Source organism: Chinchilla lanigera, unplaced genomic scaffold (genome assembly GCF_000276665.1).
Source record: "Chinchilla lanigera isolate Chin_1 unplaced genomic scaffold, ChiLan1.0 scaffold00106, whole genome shotgun sequence".
NCBI classification, from domain to species: Eukaryota; Metazoa; Chordata; class Mammalia; order Rodentia; family Chinchillidae; genus Chinchilla; species Chinchilla lanigera.
The window spans coordinates 1,889,705-1,908,377 of NW_004955507.1; the positions used below are offsets into that span (position 1 = coordinate 1,889,705).

Genomic DNA, 18,673 nt, shown 5'->3' on the forward strand with positions numbered 1-18,673 from the left:
GACATCCACTGGGGCTCACCCGCTGTTTCTCAAGTTTGAAGTAGGGTGTGTGCTGCCTTGTGTCTTTCTTCCTGGGGCCGCCCATGTACACATGCTTACATGTGTGATTAGACTCCGAGCTCTGCTCTGGAGTTCTTGGGATCAGATACAGCTGGGATGGCTCCTGAAAACGCCTCAGGAGTAACAGAAGAAAACTCTGTTTTATTGTGGACAACATGTTGAGCTAAGTACACAACTGGGAACCTGAAGAATCACAGCAAGAGACCATCTCTTCCTTACTAAGCATGTGCCATGTGCCAGGACAGACCCAAGTAGTTACATTCCTGCCTATGAAGGTATTTCCGTGCTCCTATGAAGAGATAGAGGCTCACAAAGTAACTTGCTCCAAGTCACTCAGTTTACAGAGCAGAGACTTGAATCCAACCTTTTAAGATGGAAAGGATAGGAACCCAATGCAGACTAGTATAAGCAAAAAGGGGAAATTACTGATTCCAGGAGTGGGTTTCAGGGACATCAGAGAGCAGGTGGGCAACTGTATCCTCTTGCTTTCTTCTGTGTTAGATCCTTCTTACACAGGCTCACCCTGTGTGGTAAGAAGGATGGATGTTATCAGGTTTGGGGCCCCCGAGACCTAAGTTTATGGCCCCAGCAAAAGAGTGAATTTGTCTTTCCTACTAATTGTTGTAAAAATTCCATCACGATTTTTAGCCAAATTTAAGTCATATGGCCAGCCCGGAATAATCACTGTACTCTGACTAATGGGGCCCACGTCATGTGACCACACTAAAAACAAAGCAGCGGGAGATCCGTTTCCCTCCCTTGAATCAAGGATGAAGCAGATGTATTGCCAAAGCAGGGAAAGAGATGATTCCATAAAATAAGGGGTAGCAGGGAGACAAACATTTATCACAATGTAGCCCTTGTTGTCCACTTTATAAATGCCTCCATAACGTATTATATGCTCTATTCTTGACATACCTTTGTATGCAGGTAAAACTGGCTTGATAAAAACATTTATCCTACATGTCCAAGAGGGACTTTTCCCCTTGGTGGGGTAGATGGGAGCTTCAGGACTGGTTGGTTCAGAGGCACGTGTTGTCAGGAGACAGCGGCCAGGCCAAGATAGTACAGAAGGACCACAGGATGGATTTTAGAATCAAAAGTCCTTATAGGACAAGCCAGAAAGCACTAGAAGACTGCCTGCATGTGGTTACTTGCAAGACTAGACTATAGCTGTCTCCTGAACCTTTAGAAGTTGCTTCATTTTGGTGGAAGAAAGGAATAGCCCACAGTCTACATAAAGTCATTTAAACTGAGTTCTCTGTAGGGGGGAAATGGCCGTTTGGTAACAGAATGTCACTTGCCTTTCCCATACAACATCTCACCACCCTCCATCCCATGCCTTAAGGTTGCGGCAGATACACAAATGCTGCTATCCAGGACATACCTTCCTATTTCCCCATAGCCTTCCACACCCAATTGCACATTTGCTGCTACAGACTTGCCAGTTTCATCTCCATCTATGAATTTTGTGTGCACTAGCCTGTTGCCTGGGTGCCCCGCCCACTCCTTACTCCCAAGCCTGCTTTCTCAGTGCAGCATGGCCCAGGGCCTGTGGCTCTCAGGGGCTGCTTTCTATTTTAGACCCCTGGGACATCTGCAGCCTGCTTGGGAGCTGATTGCCAGTATTTGCAATGTAGTTTCAGCAGGACTTTTATTGCCTTTTCAGGCAAGCTATGTCAGAATTCCCCTTTCATAGGGCAGGGCAGGAACAGTGACTTGCCAGACCATGTAAGGGTTGGGACGAGAGTCTTGAGCCAGCCTGGGAACACGCGCCACACCACACCGTAACTCTTGTGCTCGTAAACATCCTTGGAAGATAAGCAGCAGCATTATCAGCAAGTGCTTATTTCTGTAGGAGGGCCCCCATGAGACAAGAAATCTTTCAACTGCAGACTGCTGGGCACCACAGATCCTAAGCACAGGAGCTAGACTAAGGGAGGCGAGAGATTAGCATTGTCAGGTGACCATGAGGCCACAGGAGGGAAAGGTGGGAGGGTGAGCTTCATTACATCCACAGTGAACCAAGGATGTCAGCTGGGGCCAGGGCTGTCTGGCTCCCATGGGGACATGACAGTGACACAGTTACCAATTTCAGGCCACCACCACATTTCTAGCCATTAGGCTCTTGGGGTTTACTCCCGTTTTCTTTTTCTCCTGCCCAGTCCGAGTCCCTCCCTTTGGGGCTTGCTTGTGCTGTTGCCACTGACACTGTCTCCCCACCCGCTCCCAGAGAACACAGCATGTCTAAAAGCAAGGGGCAGAGGGTCAAAAAAAAGGAAAGGGGAAGGATAAATAATGCAGAAGCTTTAAGAATGCACATAAGCTTTTGGTAAGAATTTTATTTCTTAAAAACGGGGAAGAATTCAAAGTATTAAAATAATCCTCTAATCTTTGTTTTGGAGGAAAAGGACAGGATGACAAAATAATTCATATAAAAATTTCAAGCATTATAGCTGTAGATACTTCTCCTGCTTGCTGGGAACATCTTGACCTTACCACTGTCTGCGGCTCAGGGTCCAACTGCATCACAGGCACGTGCGCTCCTGGATGGGGACGGGCTGTGGATGTCTGGAATGCTCGTTTACCAATGCCACTGATGCACAGAAGAGGTCAATCTTCCCATTTGAAATAATTCAGTCCATTTCTGTCCCCGCTTCTGGTGAGAACGCTAGGAAGAGCTGCTCCCTGTTTTAAATCCCAAGTCTTCCTGTTTGAAGAGGACTACGTGTGGAAGAAGTGAAACACTGACTTATTAGGGATGATGCTGCTGGTATCAACCACATGCCAAGGGACACTTTACCTCGCAAAAAGCAGCCAGGATTATTCCTTTGCCTTTTAGGAGGGAAAACTCCTTTGTTTCTAGCACTGAAGGGAGCTGAACTGAGCAAAGCTAAGTCCCTATCCGAGGGAGTAGTTTTCTTACTAAAAGAGTGGAATGGAAAATGAATGTTAGCCAAGTCTGACAGTACCAAATTCAGCACTCCAGATTTGTAGTTAATTCTACTACCCTAAAGCATCTAGGTGTACTTTCCAATAGGCACGCCATTCCAGGAAGTAGAAAGAAAAGATGTGACCTCTCCCCAGAGATTCTCAGGACTAGTACAACTGGGAAGACTCTTGTAACATCCCTGGGTTTCCTGGCACTTTTCAGTTGGTGTTTCTCTGGGGAACAGGGAGGTTCTCATGAAGATATTTTAAACTGCCGTGTTCTGAGAAGTCTGAGACCACATGATCTTGTCCTCGAAGCAGCCACTTAGTAGTAAGGAGTCCTTCAAGTCCTACTGGTCCCCTGGCGTGGATTCGTGATGTGCTGATTCCCACCTCAGCTCCTACAAAAAAGTATGCACAAAGATGAAGCTTTTCTCTGCTTCTGCTTTCTAACCTTTCACAGATCCATGTTATTTCATTTTCTTCACTGGGAACCCTCTTTTCTCCATCAATTTCTGACCCACCCTCCTCAGGCCAGTTGGACTTCCACCATCCCAGTAAGTGCGTTCTCCAGTCACTAGGCACCATGGTGGACCCCTTTTACTGAAATGTGTTGGCCTCTATACCCAATGTGTTCTGCCAGTCTAGAAAAACTGTCTCTGGAATCAGTTTAGCATTTGAATTGTATACCATATTTGACACCTGGGCATGTTCCGAGGTATACAACAATGTTTAGCATGGAAGTTTCATCTCCCCAAATAGTCCTGAAGTCCCAGAAAGGAAAGAATGTATTGTTAGTATCCTCCAGAAGTCTGAGTACATAAGCATTCATTAGATAGTTACTAGGTATAAGACAAGCTATTGCTCATTTCCCTTATTCCCTTATGTTCTCAGCTTAGACTCAGGAGACACCAGTATTGACTGGTTCTGATTGTATGTTTTACAACGTATTCAGTGGAAGAAAAAACAAAAAAACCCAAAAAAGCAAAATACAACGTATTCAGTGAAGGCAGGGCTTTCTCATTCATCACTACTTTACTGAACAGGTACGATGTACCAGGCACCATACTGGGCCCTGGGAATAAAGTGGTGAACAACAGATACAAGATTTTGTATTTGTAGAGCTAAGACTCTGGCGGCCACGGGAGCTGAGGACAGCTCAAGGAAGATCATATGCGCTGCAGTGCAGTGAGGTGTACTCGACAGGAACTGGATGGCAGGGCTACTCATTATCTAGGGTCACCAGGGAACACCTTCCTAAGAAGATGCCTTCTGGCTGGAATCCAAACCATAAGAATGAGCTGGCGGGGGAGGAGCAGGGAGAGGTACCGCAGGCAGAGACCTGAGAGAATGCATCTGGGGCAAGTGGCAAACAGAGTGGATCACGAGGATGGATTCTGGCTCAAGAGTGCACAGGCTATGGGACTCTGGGCAACTTACCCTAACTTCTTTCATGTTTCAGTTTTTTCAGTTGAAAAATGGGGAAAGCAACAGATTCCTTTTATAGAACTAAGTGAGATAAAGCCTACAGTATGCTTAGCACAGTGGCAGACATTTGGTAAACGCTTAATAAATACCTGTCACTGTCATTTATGTAGTTCACAGAAATACAACTCAGCTGGAGTTTGGGCTTTTGCTCCAGACTTATGCTAAAAGGACAGTGATGAAAATCCCATCCGGATTTTCAGTTGAATTCTGGGAGAATCATCCCCACCAAGTATGCAGCTATTTCTTTTTCAAGAACAGAAAAAGATCCGTGCAAGTGATGTGATAATTAAGCCAAAGCCTCAGCATGATAGAAATAGGAACTAAAAATAAAGAATCTGATGACTAAGAATAACTGATTAAAATTCCCCTCAATAACCTTTAACAATTTAGTGAGAACTATTTTTTTTTTTTCCAGTACCAGGAATCGAACTCATGACCTTGCACTTGCCAGGCAGGCGCTGTGCCACTGAGCTAAATCCCCAGCCCCTAGTGAGAACTACTTCTACAGGTATATCATCTATTCAAAAAGTTCAGGGGGATTAAAATATTTTCAGTGCTTGAAATAAACTTTCAAATATTCAGAAAACGTCTGACAAATGTCCTACTGGAGTTTGTGTAATGATACCCCTGAAAACCAGAGATTCACTCACTATAAAGGACTGAAGACTTCATAAATAATGGAAAGAAGGGAAAGGGAATATTTCCAAAGATTTTTATTTCAAAGTCTGCTGTACCTTGCACCTCTGTTCTTACCCTGCTTTTGCTTGTTTTGGTGCTGGTAATTAAGCCAAGGCCTTGTGCATATTGAGCACATATTTTACCACTGGTTCCCAACCTGTTTGGTTTTTTATGCCAGTCCTTAGGCCTTGTACAGGTACCAACACCTTCTCTTATCCAATTTTGTGGCTCCTATCTCTGAGCCAGCTTGACTGAGTCACTCTGAAGCAGTAAGGCTCAACGGCAGTGCTCTGGAAGGACTGTGGTTCGTGCACCTCTTGTGGCCTGTATTGTGGTGGGAGCAACCGAGCTCTGACTTGCCCATACTAGGGTCTGAACACTGGCTGTGCGACTTTAGGCAAATCACTTTGCTTCTGTCTCAGTTTCCCCATCTATGAAAAAAGGAAATGAGTACCTAACTTTGTAACATGTAAATGCCTGCAGCAGCAGATGTTCACCATCTCAGATGGACACCTACTAGTGTTCTAATTTCTCAACCTTGCCACAGGTCTATTATCTTGATCACACATGTGACAGTAAAGGGAAGTATTGATCCCCAGACCACACAGTGATACACACAGGGCTCCTTTCTCCTCTGACCAGTCTTACCAAGTCCAAAGCGGTAGCCATCAGAGAAACGTGTGCTGGCATTCCAGAACACACAGGCGCTATCAACATGCTGGAGGAAGAACTCTGCTGTTTTCTCTGCGGGGTAAAGAAAGAGAAAATGAGTTAGGATGACCCTGTGAAGAATGCCCATGCTTTTGACTACTCCTTGGTGACAGATCTGGGCAGGGGTCAGGCCCCCAGAGAGCCTCCCCAGATGTTCTTCTCATGTATTAAACATGCAAGCTTGTGAAAGTTCTGAAAAGGAAGACAGATGACCAGTACCACCAGTCACACTGGTGTGGAAAGACTGGGTTGGAATCAATATCTGCCAGGAACTGTACCTCAGTGCTGCACGGCTTGACTACACTCCCAGCTGATGGGCCTTCTGGAGCCAGATGCTTTGGTTGAACTGTAAGTCCATACCCACTGGCTGTAAGACCTTGAGCAGGAGTTCGAACAACTCTGAGCCGAGTGAAAGGGTGAACCTAATGGAAAGGAATATTTACCTAGCTCACAGGTATGGCAAGGCTAAATCAAGGTGGCACCTAAGAACACTCAGCCTGGTGCCTAAAAGGGTGTCACATGGCTTCCTTCACCAATGGGTCGCTGGGACCTGACACCTAGAAGTGTCCCTCAATAGGTTATATGTGGAATCGATTATTGCATGTACAGGGCTAGTTCTGTCCTTAACCTCTGGAGCCTTGGTTTCCTTGCTGTAAAGTGGGTTTCTTCTTTACTGGTTGGCAGAATTGCATGCATTGAATGAAAATACACCCCCCAGAATATACTGACTTTAAAGTGGTGCTAATCATCCATCATCATCCCTGCCCTCCCTCCCCAACAGCCCTGTCTGACAAACTCACAAGGTAACAGATGTGGAAGCACTTGCCAAACCACCCCAGGCAGCTGGCACGGCTATTATCATTAGTTATACGATAATACACCGGGATGAGTGTTCTTAGGTGTCACCTTGCTTTAGCCTTGCCACACCTATGAGTTAGGTCACGTCTTTCCTTCACTCAGGCTCAAAGCTGTTCAAACCCCTGCCCAAGGTCTTACAGCTAGTAGGTATGGACTTACAGTTCCAACCAAAGCATTTGGCTCCAGAAAGCCTGTCAGCTGGGAGTGTAGACAAGTTGCACAGTGCTTATTATCATTAGCCGCTATATTATCATTGGTTTATCCAGACTACATTTTCTCGTAGGCCCAGAGGGCTGAGAGAAATAGGAGCCCCGGGAGACCAAAGCAGACTAGGTGGACACCATATGCTGAAGCCCCGCACACTGACCATTCTCGGTGACAATGACATCCGTGTGGGAGCTGCCATACTTGTGGATGTGGTCAATGGCTTCCTGGACACTGTCCACCACTTCAATGCACAATTCCAGGTCCCCGTACTCTGTTCGGAGTGACTTCACCTCTGAGGGACTGAAGGTCAGATAGGAGGCAAACTTGGGGCCAGCGTGAATTTTCACCTGGAAGAGAGGAAGCCCAGGGACCGCAACATAAAAATAACAAAAATGAGCAAGATGAGCCTGTCTGATGTCAAGTCTATGTGATGCAGCAGGATCTTGGTAACCCACAGTCCCAAGTGGCTCATGGGGTCCAGAAGACTGAATGAGTCCCTGCCTTCCTGCCTCTTGTATGTTCTGCTTTGGAAGCAGTTGCTAGTCACTTGCCAGCAATGTGCCCTCAAGAAAGCCAGAGCAGAGAATGAAGCAGGAAGCCTTGACTGGTAAGAGTGTACAGGGCACTTGATGGGCTATGAACATAAGCTCCTGACTTCTGGCACTTTACTAAAATGAACACTGACTATAAAAATGTCATTCCTTGTATATTGAACCTAGGCACTGGACCCAGATGGAAACATTTGTGTCTGATCCTTGCACCCTGGACAAGTCTAGGCTGGTTTTAGAAGCAGGGCTTGAGCTTCTTTTAATACTACAAACTGTGGTTAACTGACAGATTTCCCACCGCATCAGTCTCAGGTTTAAGCTCTTGCACTAATCCTGTTTCTAATTAAAAGAACCTAAAGCTCCTAGGCTGTCCACTGAGGGGCGCAGTTACAAGTCTGATCTTACTTAGGCCATGTGCTCTGATACCGTCCCAGGACAGGGCGTATGCCTTGATTCTTTGGGGCCAAGCTCTTGCCTTGGCTCCAGTTATAACAAGTGATGTCTGTCTTGTCCTCATTGCTCCTGAGGTCCTACCATGATTTCCTATCTGGGACTCTTTTCCAGACTGGGATCCATGCACATTCTCAGGGACTGGAACCTCAATTCTAATCACTTTACTTCTGACATAAAAATGTGCTGCATGAAGCATACTTTCGGTCTGAGGCCTTCTGAGGTGAACTACAGTTTGATGGCTGAGGATACAATGGGTTTGACCATATTAGGACTAGCAGGGCTCAGTTATGGCCAAAGAACAGCTTTCCTGTCTGGTCCAGTTTATTATAGTGGCTGGCATCTATAGGTAGGTACCTTGTCAAATGGGCCACTAGTGTAAAGGACTCAAATGTGAATAGTCATGCAATCTAACTGCCCTTTACATTGAAGGGCATATTGTCATTTTCAAAACAATTTTCTGGGATCACGCCACATTTATAACTAAATAGAGCCTTTTTTTTTCCCAGTAGAAAGATGAAAGGAAGAGACATGTCGGGGTCAAAGCAACCACAGCCAGTGAACATCTTTCCTATATCTGCACTAGCTTCTATAATTCTGAAAAAGCACTGTGACATCAGTTGTCACAGTTGGAAAGGCATCCATGCAGGAAGTTAAACAGATTGTCTATCTCACCCTGAGAGCTTCTACAACCTTCTAATCATGAATTTAGGACAGAGCATACATTTGCGCTTGAAACGTACTGGCTTTTGTTTACAGCTGAATGACATGGTTCAACACAGTCCCGAGAGGACACTTTACAAATATCTGACCCCAGACATCACTGTACAGTACTAAGTACAATAATACTGGTGATTGGAGACATTTAGGGGAGGAAGCAAATACACGGAAGTTTCTGATTTGAAAATGATTCTGTACAACTTTTTCCAAAGAAATCCAAAAAGGAAAGGGTGCTTGGAAATAAAAGCTTTAAACTCTGTTGCCTGAATAAAACACTGCCAGAACCTACTCAGTATGCTGTCACACCCTTCTAGCACAAAACACACAGCACTTTCTAATGCGGCTGCCTGTGCATCAGTCTGGACCACCCACTAGGCTGTCAGCGGGCAGGGGTTGTATCTTACCTCCGTATTTAGCACAGCACTCTGTACATAGTATATGCTCAAAACTACTGTTTTCAGAATTGCCTTAAGTGCTATGGCAGCTGCTCCTGGTCTAATCCCACAGACAGGGTGTACAGTAATAGCTTAGGCATGAGGGACAATCTTACCTGTTCCACTCTCAGCATATCAATGATCTGGTCAAATAATGGTGTTCTCAGCAGATCCCGGTGGATTAATAAAGTCTCCAAAGCATTACAAGCGGCTGGATATTCACATTTAGAGTCTCTGACTGAAAAGAACAAAGAATTATTTCTATGCACATGATCCAAAGGCACAGACGATTTAACACTTATCTCACCCTCGTTACATAGGAGACTCATCCAGCTCACCAAGTCTGGTGACCTTATCAACGCTGGCTGCTGAATCCACATACATGTGGCAGATCCCTTCACTGTGCCCCATCACTGGAATCCCCTTAGCTGCTTTCTGGATGTCTCTGACCAGCTGGGAAGATCCACGTGGAATGATCAGATCTATCATTTTGTCCAGGCGGCAAAGATCTTCAACTTCTTCTCTGGTATTCACCTGAACAGGGAGAAAATAGAAAGATTAAGACATCTTCTGGCAATATAATATATAGAAACAATCAATCCCTATTTATAGATAAATGTCCGCACACCCTGAGAATGAAATCAGGCACTGTAAATTCTTTTTTTTTTTTTTTTTTAAATAATAAACATGGATCCATTTATGAAATAGGATAGGAACAATACAAACATTACAGAGTTATGGATAGATTAGTAGGAAAATATCAGTGACTGCTATAATACATGGTGGTATCTTCGAAGTGGTTTCTCAGGAAGACAGAGATACACAAGGAGGATCTAACAAGTAGTTACAGCCTAAGGGTTGTCAAAAATCAAGTGAGCTGTCTGAGGCAAAAGCCCTTTTTTGTAGTGTTTTCTCTCCAGCCTCCCATTGAATTGGGACCCCACAACCAGTTAGTGTCCTCTCCCCAAATATCAGCACAGGCAGAAGGAATCCTGCTGCAGACTTCTCCGGAGCTCCACCACAGCCTGTACTATCAGGGGAAGAATGGCTTCCAGGGATTCTCTGCAGGTACTGTGCAAGGTCCTCCTGGTTTACAGCTTCCGAGCGGCCCTCATGGCCCCAGTCCACAGTCTGCATTCTCATGTTCTCCGAGTCCTTGTTCAGCAGCTGCTCCTCCGCTGACTCTGGACCTTTCTGGTTCTCAATGGCAGGAACAAGATAGGCCCGTTGTATGGCATGTATTCCCAGGGGTTTTTCCATGTTTGAATGATTCACACATGTCCATGGGTGGGCATCTGCAGCCGGTGCATGGTGGGCCAATTGTGTCATTGTTTCTCTGTTTCATGATAGTTCTCAATTGTGCGGCGGCGGCCGGCCTAAGGGCCAGCGCGCAACAGCGCTCGCCGCCAAATGGCTCCCCGTGCGCCGGGGTCCCTCCCCCCGGGGGCCTACGAGGCAGGAAGCTAGCCAGCCAGAAGACCGGCGCTCCCCGCCCGTGGCTCCCCGTGCGCCAGGGGCTGTAAATTCCTGATCATGGGAACTGAAACACTATCTAGCAAATTCTGGTCAAGCTCTACCCACTTGTGCTGTGCTGTTATAAAATATGAAGGACACAACCCTTGCCCTCACAGAGGCAAGCAGGGAAAGGAGAAGTAGGACACAACTACCTGTAAGGCAAGGCAGATTTTTTTTTCAAATGCCAAGTGCAAGGAAGTACCAAGTGCAATCTATGGAAGTTACAAGTGGTAAGATGCCACGCTATGAAGATAGCAAAAGAAGTGGTTGCTTTGTTGGTTCTCTAATCACATCCTTGAAGAAGGGCTGGGTCTTGCTATGGAGTTTCGGTTCTCCAGGACTTCTGCTGATGACTGGATTGACTATGAAATGCTTGTATCAGGACACTGAGAGTATAGGCATTTTGTTTCCATTCTTGAAATGGCCTATCTGGTCATGCCACCTATGACACAGATATAAATGCACAAGTGCCAGAATGTTCATAGAAACTTTATTCTGAGTAGCTGCAAACTGGAAATGACTCAAATGTTGATCATGAGAAGAAAGTATAAACTGTATTATGTGCATATAAATGGGATACTACATGGCAACAAAAAGAGGAAAAACCATAGCTAGATGCAACAGTGTAGGTGAAAGTCACAGAGATAAAGATGAATAAGACATAAAAATGCATTCTGGATAAGTTCATTTACATAAAGTTCAAGAACAGGTAAAAGTAAATGTAACAGTCAAAAAAAGTGAGTAGCTTGTGCTAGGGGCAGGGCACAGTAATTGGGAATGGTAGAAGGGAGCCTCTGGGATTTGGGGAACATGCTCTATTTTGTCATGGCTGGTGGTCACGTGTGTATATGGACAAAGTCATACTTGTTTATATAGGACCGACAGAGGTTGCTATATACATGTTACACATCAAAAGGAAGAAAGGGAGAGAAAAGAGATGGAAGGGAAAGAGAAGGAACTCATCTAATGTGAGATGTGCTACAGCTGGGATTTGAATCCCCCAAATCTGTGCTCCTTCTACCTGCTATGCTGCCATAAGATAAACCCAGATTCTTATCCCTGAATGCGTGATACAGTAGGTCTGAACATACCCACCCAGCAGCCACTAGAATCCTCAGGTGCAGATGCAGATTTGAAGGTCGTCTAGGTTCAAATCTAAACTGTACCACAGATCACATAACTCTCAGTGAGTACCTCAGTCTGCTTTATCCAAGTTTAGAAAATGGTCCTAATAACTAGTGGTATTTTCCTCTCATTAGGATTAAACAAGGTAATGGAAAAATGTGCCAGCTATACAGTAGGTGCTAAATCAAATGTAGCCGGTATTATCAAACATCATTTGACAGTTGAAGAGAGTCAGAAAATAGTCAGTTAAAATAATGACCATAAACGAGGAGTGGTGGCATATGCTTGTAATCTTAGCTATTTGAGGGAAAAAGAAGATCACAAGTTCAAGCCCATTCCACCCTCTTCATTTTGGCCAATGTGAGGAGCGGGTTGCTGAGCTGCATCTGTGGGGAACTGCTTGCTCCAAATGGGCAGCTGGGTGACTTAGTGACATCCCATCTCTAAATAAAAAATAAAAAATGCCGGGGTAGTAGCTCAGTGTGAAGGCTCTAGGTTCAACTTCCAGTACCAAACAATAACAATGCACCCACCAAACCATAATAATGATAGTGAAAACCGTGTGATCTCATTCTTACAGAAGGCAGGATGGTTTAGGACAAACTTCCTTAAAATGTATCTCATCTGACTTATCCTAAATCATTCGACCAATGAGGACAACCAAGGCTTAACATTCTAGGTCTGAGACTCCCTGTGACCCAAAGAGTAAAGGTCTTCTCTTCTCTCCTCCCTCCTCTCTTCCCCGCTCCTTCTGAGACATGGTCTTGCTGCATAGTTCAGGCTGTCCTTGAACTCACTATGTGGCCAAGACTGGTCTTGAACTCGTGGCAATCCTCCTGCCTCGGCCTCTCAAATGCTGGGATTACAGGTGTGCGCTACCATGCCCACCTCTAACTGACATTCCTTTACTCAGTAGTGTTTCATAGGCATGGCCTTTCTAAGTTACTGGAGATCATCTGGCTCTGTAGAATGGCTTAATGTCCACAAGCTCACGGCACTTAACACCACACTGACCAAGTCTGCTTGTAGAAGTATCTTGGCTCTATGTGGCCTAAGCTTTGCTGCAAAAGCCCGAAGACCTGACCTGGCTCATTCACGGGGACCTACCAGCTGTACTGCCTCCTTCACTCCATGCATCGAGAGGGCCTCCTGGGTTAGAAGATGAAGAATCCGGTTGCTGTGTGCAGCCTCCTTCCCACCTTTGAGTAACAAGCCATTCCCAGTTGCAATAGCCAAGGCTGCCACCTGCAGATCAAGGGGGAAAACAGTAGGTCAAAGAGAAAAACAAGAACAATCATAATGTTAGCATTTATTGAGTACTTTATTTAAGGATTATGCTGTTTTATCCCACTTATACTGAAGCTCAGGGAGGTTGGTAACTCTCCAAGGCTACACGGCATACAAATAAAAGGATTAGGGGCCATACTGAGGTGGTTTCACTCCACAGCCAATCCACCTGGACCTTAGGAACTAAACTATATGACTTCCTTACCATCATTAGCAGTGCACCTTGAGTTCAGCGGCCAGGCGCACACAGCCACTGTCTCCACTTTAGTCACTGTGGAGAACCCTAGAGTGTACTAGAGCGCCGGCCAGCCCCAACAGCAATGGCACAGACAGCTGGGAAAGGAGCACATGCTGTTCGTGAGGAGGGTGAGCTGGGAGAAGGGTGAGCTACCCTATGAAAGAATAGTCAGTGAAGTAACAGTAACCTGACTATCCTAAGTCTGAAGAAAAATTTTCTGAATGGGATGAATGGAAATCCTTCTGCTTTTGTAAAGTAGGTAGAGACATTTTACTATAAAATCTTGCTTGTATTACTCTCCAAATTAGCAGTGGTTTTGTTTTGTTTTTGTGGTACTAGCGATTGAATCCCAGGATTCAGCCTTAGCACTCAGGTATATTCACATTATTATTATTATTATTATTATTATTATTTATTTTGTGCCAGATTCTAGGGTGTTAAATTGACAGGGCTGGGCTCAAACTGTGTATCTTTATGCCTCAGCCTCCCGAAGTGCTAGGGTTACAGGTGTGTGCCACTATATCGAGCCTCAATTTAGTGGCTTTTAAAAATCCTTTTTAGTTTGCTTATGTTACTTATAGGACCCTTACAAAAGTTCTGCAAACTTTCTCCAGATAAATGCAGGCACACAGCATTTTGCATCCAAGTTTTTGCTCTGTGGATTTGGCGTTGCCATCCAGGGTTAAGGTCCCAAGGGAGGAGCCTCAGGTAAGGAGACTCACTCCTGGTGAGGGAACTGGTGGGTGGATGAGCAGTGGCAGAGACACTTCATGGATGCATTTCAGAAACTTAGGACCCATTTCTACCAGCACAGGTGAGTTTTGCAGTCACCACTGTGCATTTCTACAAGACAGGCATGTGGGTGGAGGGGCAGTGTGGCAGCATCAGCCAGGGCCTGAGGACAGACCTCTGGGGGATGGGACTCCTTTAATGAACAAGCTGGTTTCCAGTTCTGTCAGGGAGTATCATCCAGAGGAGAGTCCAGACTCCCATAGTCCCTAATGCCTTGTACACAGAGGTGCTAGTTTTTGTTTCAAAACAGAATTTCCCTATGAGAATTTGGGGCTAATGTAAAGAAAGAACTGGCATCCTCTCACAGTCCAGTGAAGAAATGGTCCTAGATTTCTGGGGTACATAAGGGCAACAAACTCTAAGGCCACCTTGTTTTCCCAGCACGGCTGGCTGGAAAGACCTTTAACAAATGCTTTTTCAACACAAAAGGCCTTTAAAATGGGCTGCTTTCTAGTTTCCATGAACTACTGAAGGTTCTTTTTCTAACAGATGTACCTACATGAAGCTGTCAATCACAATGGTACAAAGGGGTCTTTTTCACATGGGCAAGGCCAGTTACTAGATGAGTAACTGCAGCAGACTTCTCTCAGAGAATGAAGTGGACTGTGAGCTAAGCTGCTCAGAAATGACATCAGATAGTAGGCTGATCTGGGCTCCCTCTAGTAACAGGCTCACGCGATTGCTAAAACAGCAATATTAACTTTTATGAGGTTCGGTTTCTTCTGTAAAACTTAACTACCACCTTTAGGATTAGTGTAAGCATCAAGAACATAAATTGGCTTGTGAGGAACAACCTGACAATAACATCTCAAAAAATTATCTTTTTGGGCGAGAAAAAAAGAGCCTTTCTCTCACATACCCATATAATTATTGTGGGAAGATTTATTACCAGTCCTAAAAATGTATGCTTTCTGCAACCTCAACACCAGCTATGGCGGCACCTTACTCATTTACCTGGGGCAAACAGTCAGGGCGAGATTCAAAGATCACCAGTAGAACACCAATTGGAACAGTCACTTGCTCAAGTTCCAGGTTTTTAGCAATTCGGGTCCTGCGCACGACACGCCCCACGCTGTCCTGCGAGGAAGCTGCGATCTGCCGCAGCCCGATGGCCAGGCTGTTCAGCTTAGAGGTGGAGAGGCTTAAGCGCTTCAGCAGAGGGCCTGCAAGTCTCCCTGAGAAAGCGTGGAGAACGTGTGTTGACACAGCAGATCCAGGCAGGCTGCTGCCACCAACTTAAATTTCGTGATGTTTTACTGAACGTGCGACAGTGCACTAGGAGCAGACATTTACATTCAGGGGTCTCAGTGAGAAAAAGACATGCCGTTCACATGTTCCTAAGGGGCGGTTTTTGGTATATATGCACATTCTTCGTGCCAGCAATCTCAGTTCTAAAAATTTATCATTTGTATCATCAAGCCTGCAGGTGACAAAGACATGTACCACAGCATTTTATGAAAGTGGGAAAATGGATTTTACCTACAATTCAGACAATGGAGTACAATGCTATTCTTATATATACCTATGTTTACTGATATGGAAAGCTATCTAGGATACAGCTTGTGAAATAAACTATGAAATAGCACAAATAGGACCATATCAAATACTTTGATATATGTGTGCACTGGGAAATGTCTGAAAGGCACCAAAAATACTGATGATTTCTGTCTTTTTGTATTAATTTTTTAAAATGAGTGAATTATTTTTATAACCAGAAGTAATAAAGATACATTCTCCTGAAATAAAAAAGTTAAATTATCACAGGTTCATATAAAAATTTTAAATAAAATATTTACATATGCATAAATGTGTATGCATATACACACATATTCATACACACACCACAAATCATTACTGTGGTTAATGCTGAAATGAGACTATGAAAAATTTTCCTTCCTTTTTCATAGTTATACACACTAAGATAAAAATAATAAAGATTTCTACTTTGGAGGGGAGGAATCAAACTTATAAATTAACCATTCTACCCACCAATTTTAATATAAACATAATTAATTCTATTTACTTTGTCCCATGAGCCAAAACTTGAGTTTTAGTTACGGTGAACGTTACATTGTAGCTTTTCACCTCAGAAGCACATTTTGCATGTTGCAAATATTATCTGAATAACTAATGAATACTCCACTGAGTTGATACTATGTGCATAATGCACTTACCAAGCCTGAGTTATTACACACTCATGCTGTTTCCAGTTTTTCAGTGATAAATAATCCTTTTCAAAGAACCTTTACACAGAGTTGTTTTTTCCTCTTGAAATATTTTCTAGGATGAATTCCCCGAGTTGAGATTACTGATCAAAGGGGATTAACATGCTCATGTGGACCCAGGAGTTGTTTCTTAACCAGATGTGTGCTCTGTATATTTCCAGAGATAGTATTGGGATTAGAAGTCTGAGAACGCTTACCAGCTGTGAGACCTTGAACAAAAGCTTTAACTTCTGTGAGTCTGAATTCTTTTCACTTTAACTGAAAAGAACTGGATATTACTAAATATTTCCTCTACTCCTAAAAATCTACTTTATGACTTTCTACTGCTACGCAAATTCAAAAGGCCAGTGAATGACAGAGGAAGTTCTGCGACAATGCTTGGAAAGTACTAGAAGCAAGAGAGAAACTGCTGATGAACCCGGTAAGGGTTCCTTGGGGAGAGCACCATTAATCTGGATGTTTAAGTAAAGGCATACTTACTCAACAGAAAAATGAAGTTAAAAGCTCACACAATCAACCTCTATTATCTCAGGGTAGAAAAGAAGGAATGAAGAAAAACGAGAAACAGCCAGAGCCTCTCTGACTCTACCTATTTAGCTGTCTGCAATGTGAGTTCAACCTTCTCACTTCCTCTGCATGAGCACCTCAAGGGCACTTCTGGATGTCATGGAACACTTCCCATTGGCTGACAAACTGAGAGACAGCCTCTCTAGGCTGCACAAACTATCTCCACAATCCTTTCATAGGAACTGTCCACCTATGATGGAATCGTAGGTCCATCACTGGCCCCATGCTTTGTAACTGAAAACTTCTCTTAGTGTAGTTTCCTCTCTGTAAAATGGAGGTAACAGCTAGAAGCTCCTTCAGACATACTATGCTGTGAAGATTTAATGCAATCCTACTAGCACAGGGGTTGGTAATACAGAAAGGCCTTATGATGTTTAACTGCCATTAGCTGAATACCTAAAGCAATGGGATTTTCAGTTTTGTTTTTGGTCCTAAAATTGTTTTTGTAGCCACATCTTATATGACCTGTGGGGATAAGAAGAGCTCTACTAGAGTGTTATTAAAATATCTGGTGAAAAAAACAACATCTGGGAAAGCGGAGGGGCAGGGGACGAGTAATCTGAGTAATTTAAAAAAAACCTAACTAGCACCAGCAGCTAATAACAATGATGCACAAATGTAATCTCTTCTCTTGTCTTACATCTTGCCTTTAGGCAGGCATAAGCATCACTGGTAAAACAACAACAACAAAAAGAAATAAAGCAGAAACACTCCAGGTGACCCTTTACCTTCTGCTTCTTCCAGGTCTTTTTTGTTGGCTAATAGGATCTCTTCCTGTTGGTCTGTCAGCAGGTCAGCCAGGTGATAGATGATTTCTGCTCTCTAGAGGACAAACCATTTTAAAACCAGGGATGTTAATCCTGGAAGAACAAACCCCAGTTCTAACACCTAGTTTTCTGGGGTGTTAGAGCTGCTCTTAAGCCAAGGTCATCACTGAAATCTCCTTACTTCCAGTCATTTATTTCCCACCACTACTCCCTCAAATTTTAAAACCTCTTATTTATTCTTTCTTTTCCTTCTCTTTTTACCATTTCTAGTTACTGCAGTGAGCAAACCAAACCATGGCCCAGCTGCGAGGCTGGCAACATGATCCATTATTCAACTTACTACTGAAAAAGGGGACAGCACTTTGAATCAGCATCACACATACACCTTCGTAGATTTAATACTATTAGACAGCTTATTTCCCAGGTAAGTTTTTACATCTGGCTTTTATTTTTCTTGATTAGTTGGTGAAGTCAATCAAAGAGGAAAAATAGAGTCTGAGATGCTTGAAGAGGCCTCAGTCCTTTCCCACCAGACTGGGGATGTGGCAAACAGTTGTGGTGATTATTGAAGAAGTGGAAGAAAATGTTCTCATAGACAAGCCAGACTCCTCCTTTTCTTTCTCTGCTCACACGTTTTAATGAAAACATTAGTACACTTATGGGTTGTGTATGGATGTCCCCCCAAGGCCTCATGCAGTTGTGGAGTGGGCTTCTAGAGTTTTTGACTAAAGTTTCATGGTTCAGTGTTGGGATTATGGGTCTGAGTGCTACACCCGCCCTGGAGTGGGAAGCCTGCATACAATATAAGGGAGGGAAAGAGGCTTGCTCTCTCTCTCTTGCCGCTTTTGCTATTTTCTGTAGCCATACACTGTTGCTTCTCTGCTACATCACCCTGCCTTGGAGCCAGGTGATTCCAGACTGAAACCTCCACAAACTGAGCTAAATAAATCTTTCCTTCCTTAATTTTGGGTGTCGGGTATTTTGTCTCAGCAACAAGATAAAAGTAACAAACACAGTACATGTTGGCAGTAGATGATCTGGAATAGGCTGAAGAAGAAACTTCTCTACATCT

The 18,673-nt window shown here is 44.1% G+C and overlaps 1 protein-coding gene across 3 annotated transcripts in view; it reads right to left on the reverse strand.

Moving 5' to 3' along the window:
- Window positions 1–2,382: 2,382 nt before the first annotated feature.
- Aldh18a1 (aldehyde dehydrogenase 18 family, member A1) overlaps window positions 2,383–18,673 on the reverse strand; it is a 54,440-nt gene continuing 38,149 nt past the window's right edge. For all 3 annotated transcript variants that reach the window (XM_013506238.1, XM_005407548.2, XM_005407547.2), the window contains exons 11-18: window positions 17,563–17,656; window positions 14,997–15,217; window positions 12,833–12,970; window positions 9,424–9,619; window positions 9,202–9,323; window positions 7,094–7,280; window positions 5,806–5,901; window positions 2,383–3,392 (exon numbers count right to left, since the gene is read on the reverse strand). In XM_013506238.1, coding sequence (XP_013361692.1) covers window positions 3,211–3,392; window positions 5,806–5,901; window positions 7,094–7,280; window positions 9,202–9,323; window positions 9,424–9,619; window positions 12,833–12,970; window positions 14,997–15,217; window positions 17,563–17,656 — 1,236 coding nt within the window. In that variant the 3' untranslated portion in view covers window positions 2,383–3,210. The remainder of the gene's footprint in view (window positions 3,393–5,805; window positions 5,902–7,093; window positions 7,281–9,201; window positions 9,324–9,423; window positions 9,620–12,832; window positions 12,971–14,996; window positions 15,218–17,562; window positions 17,657–18,673) is intronic.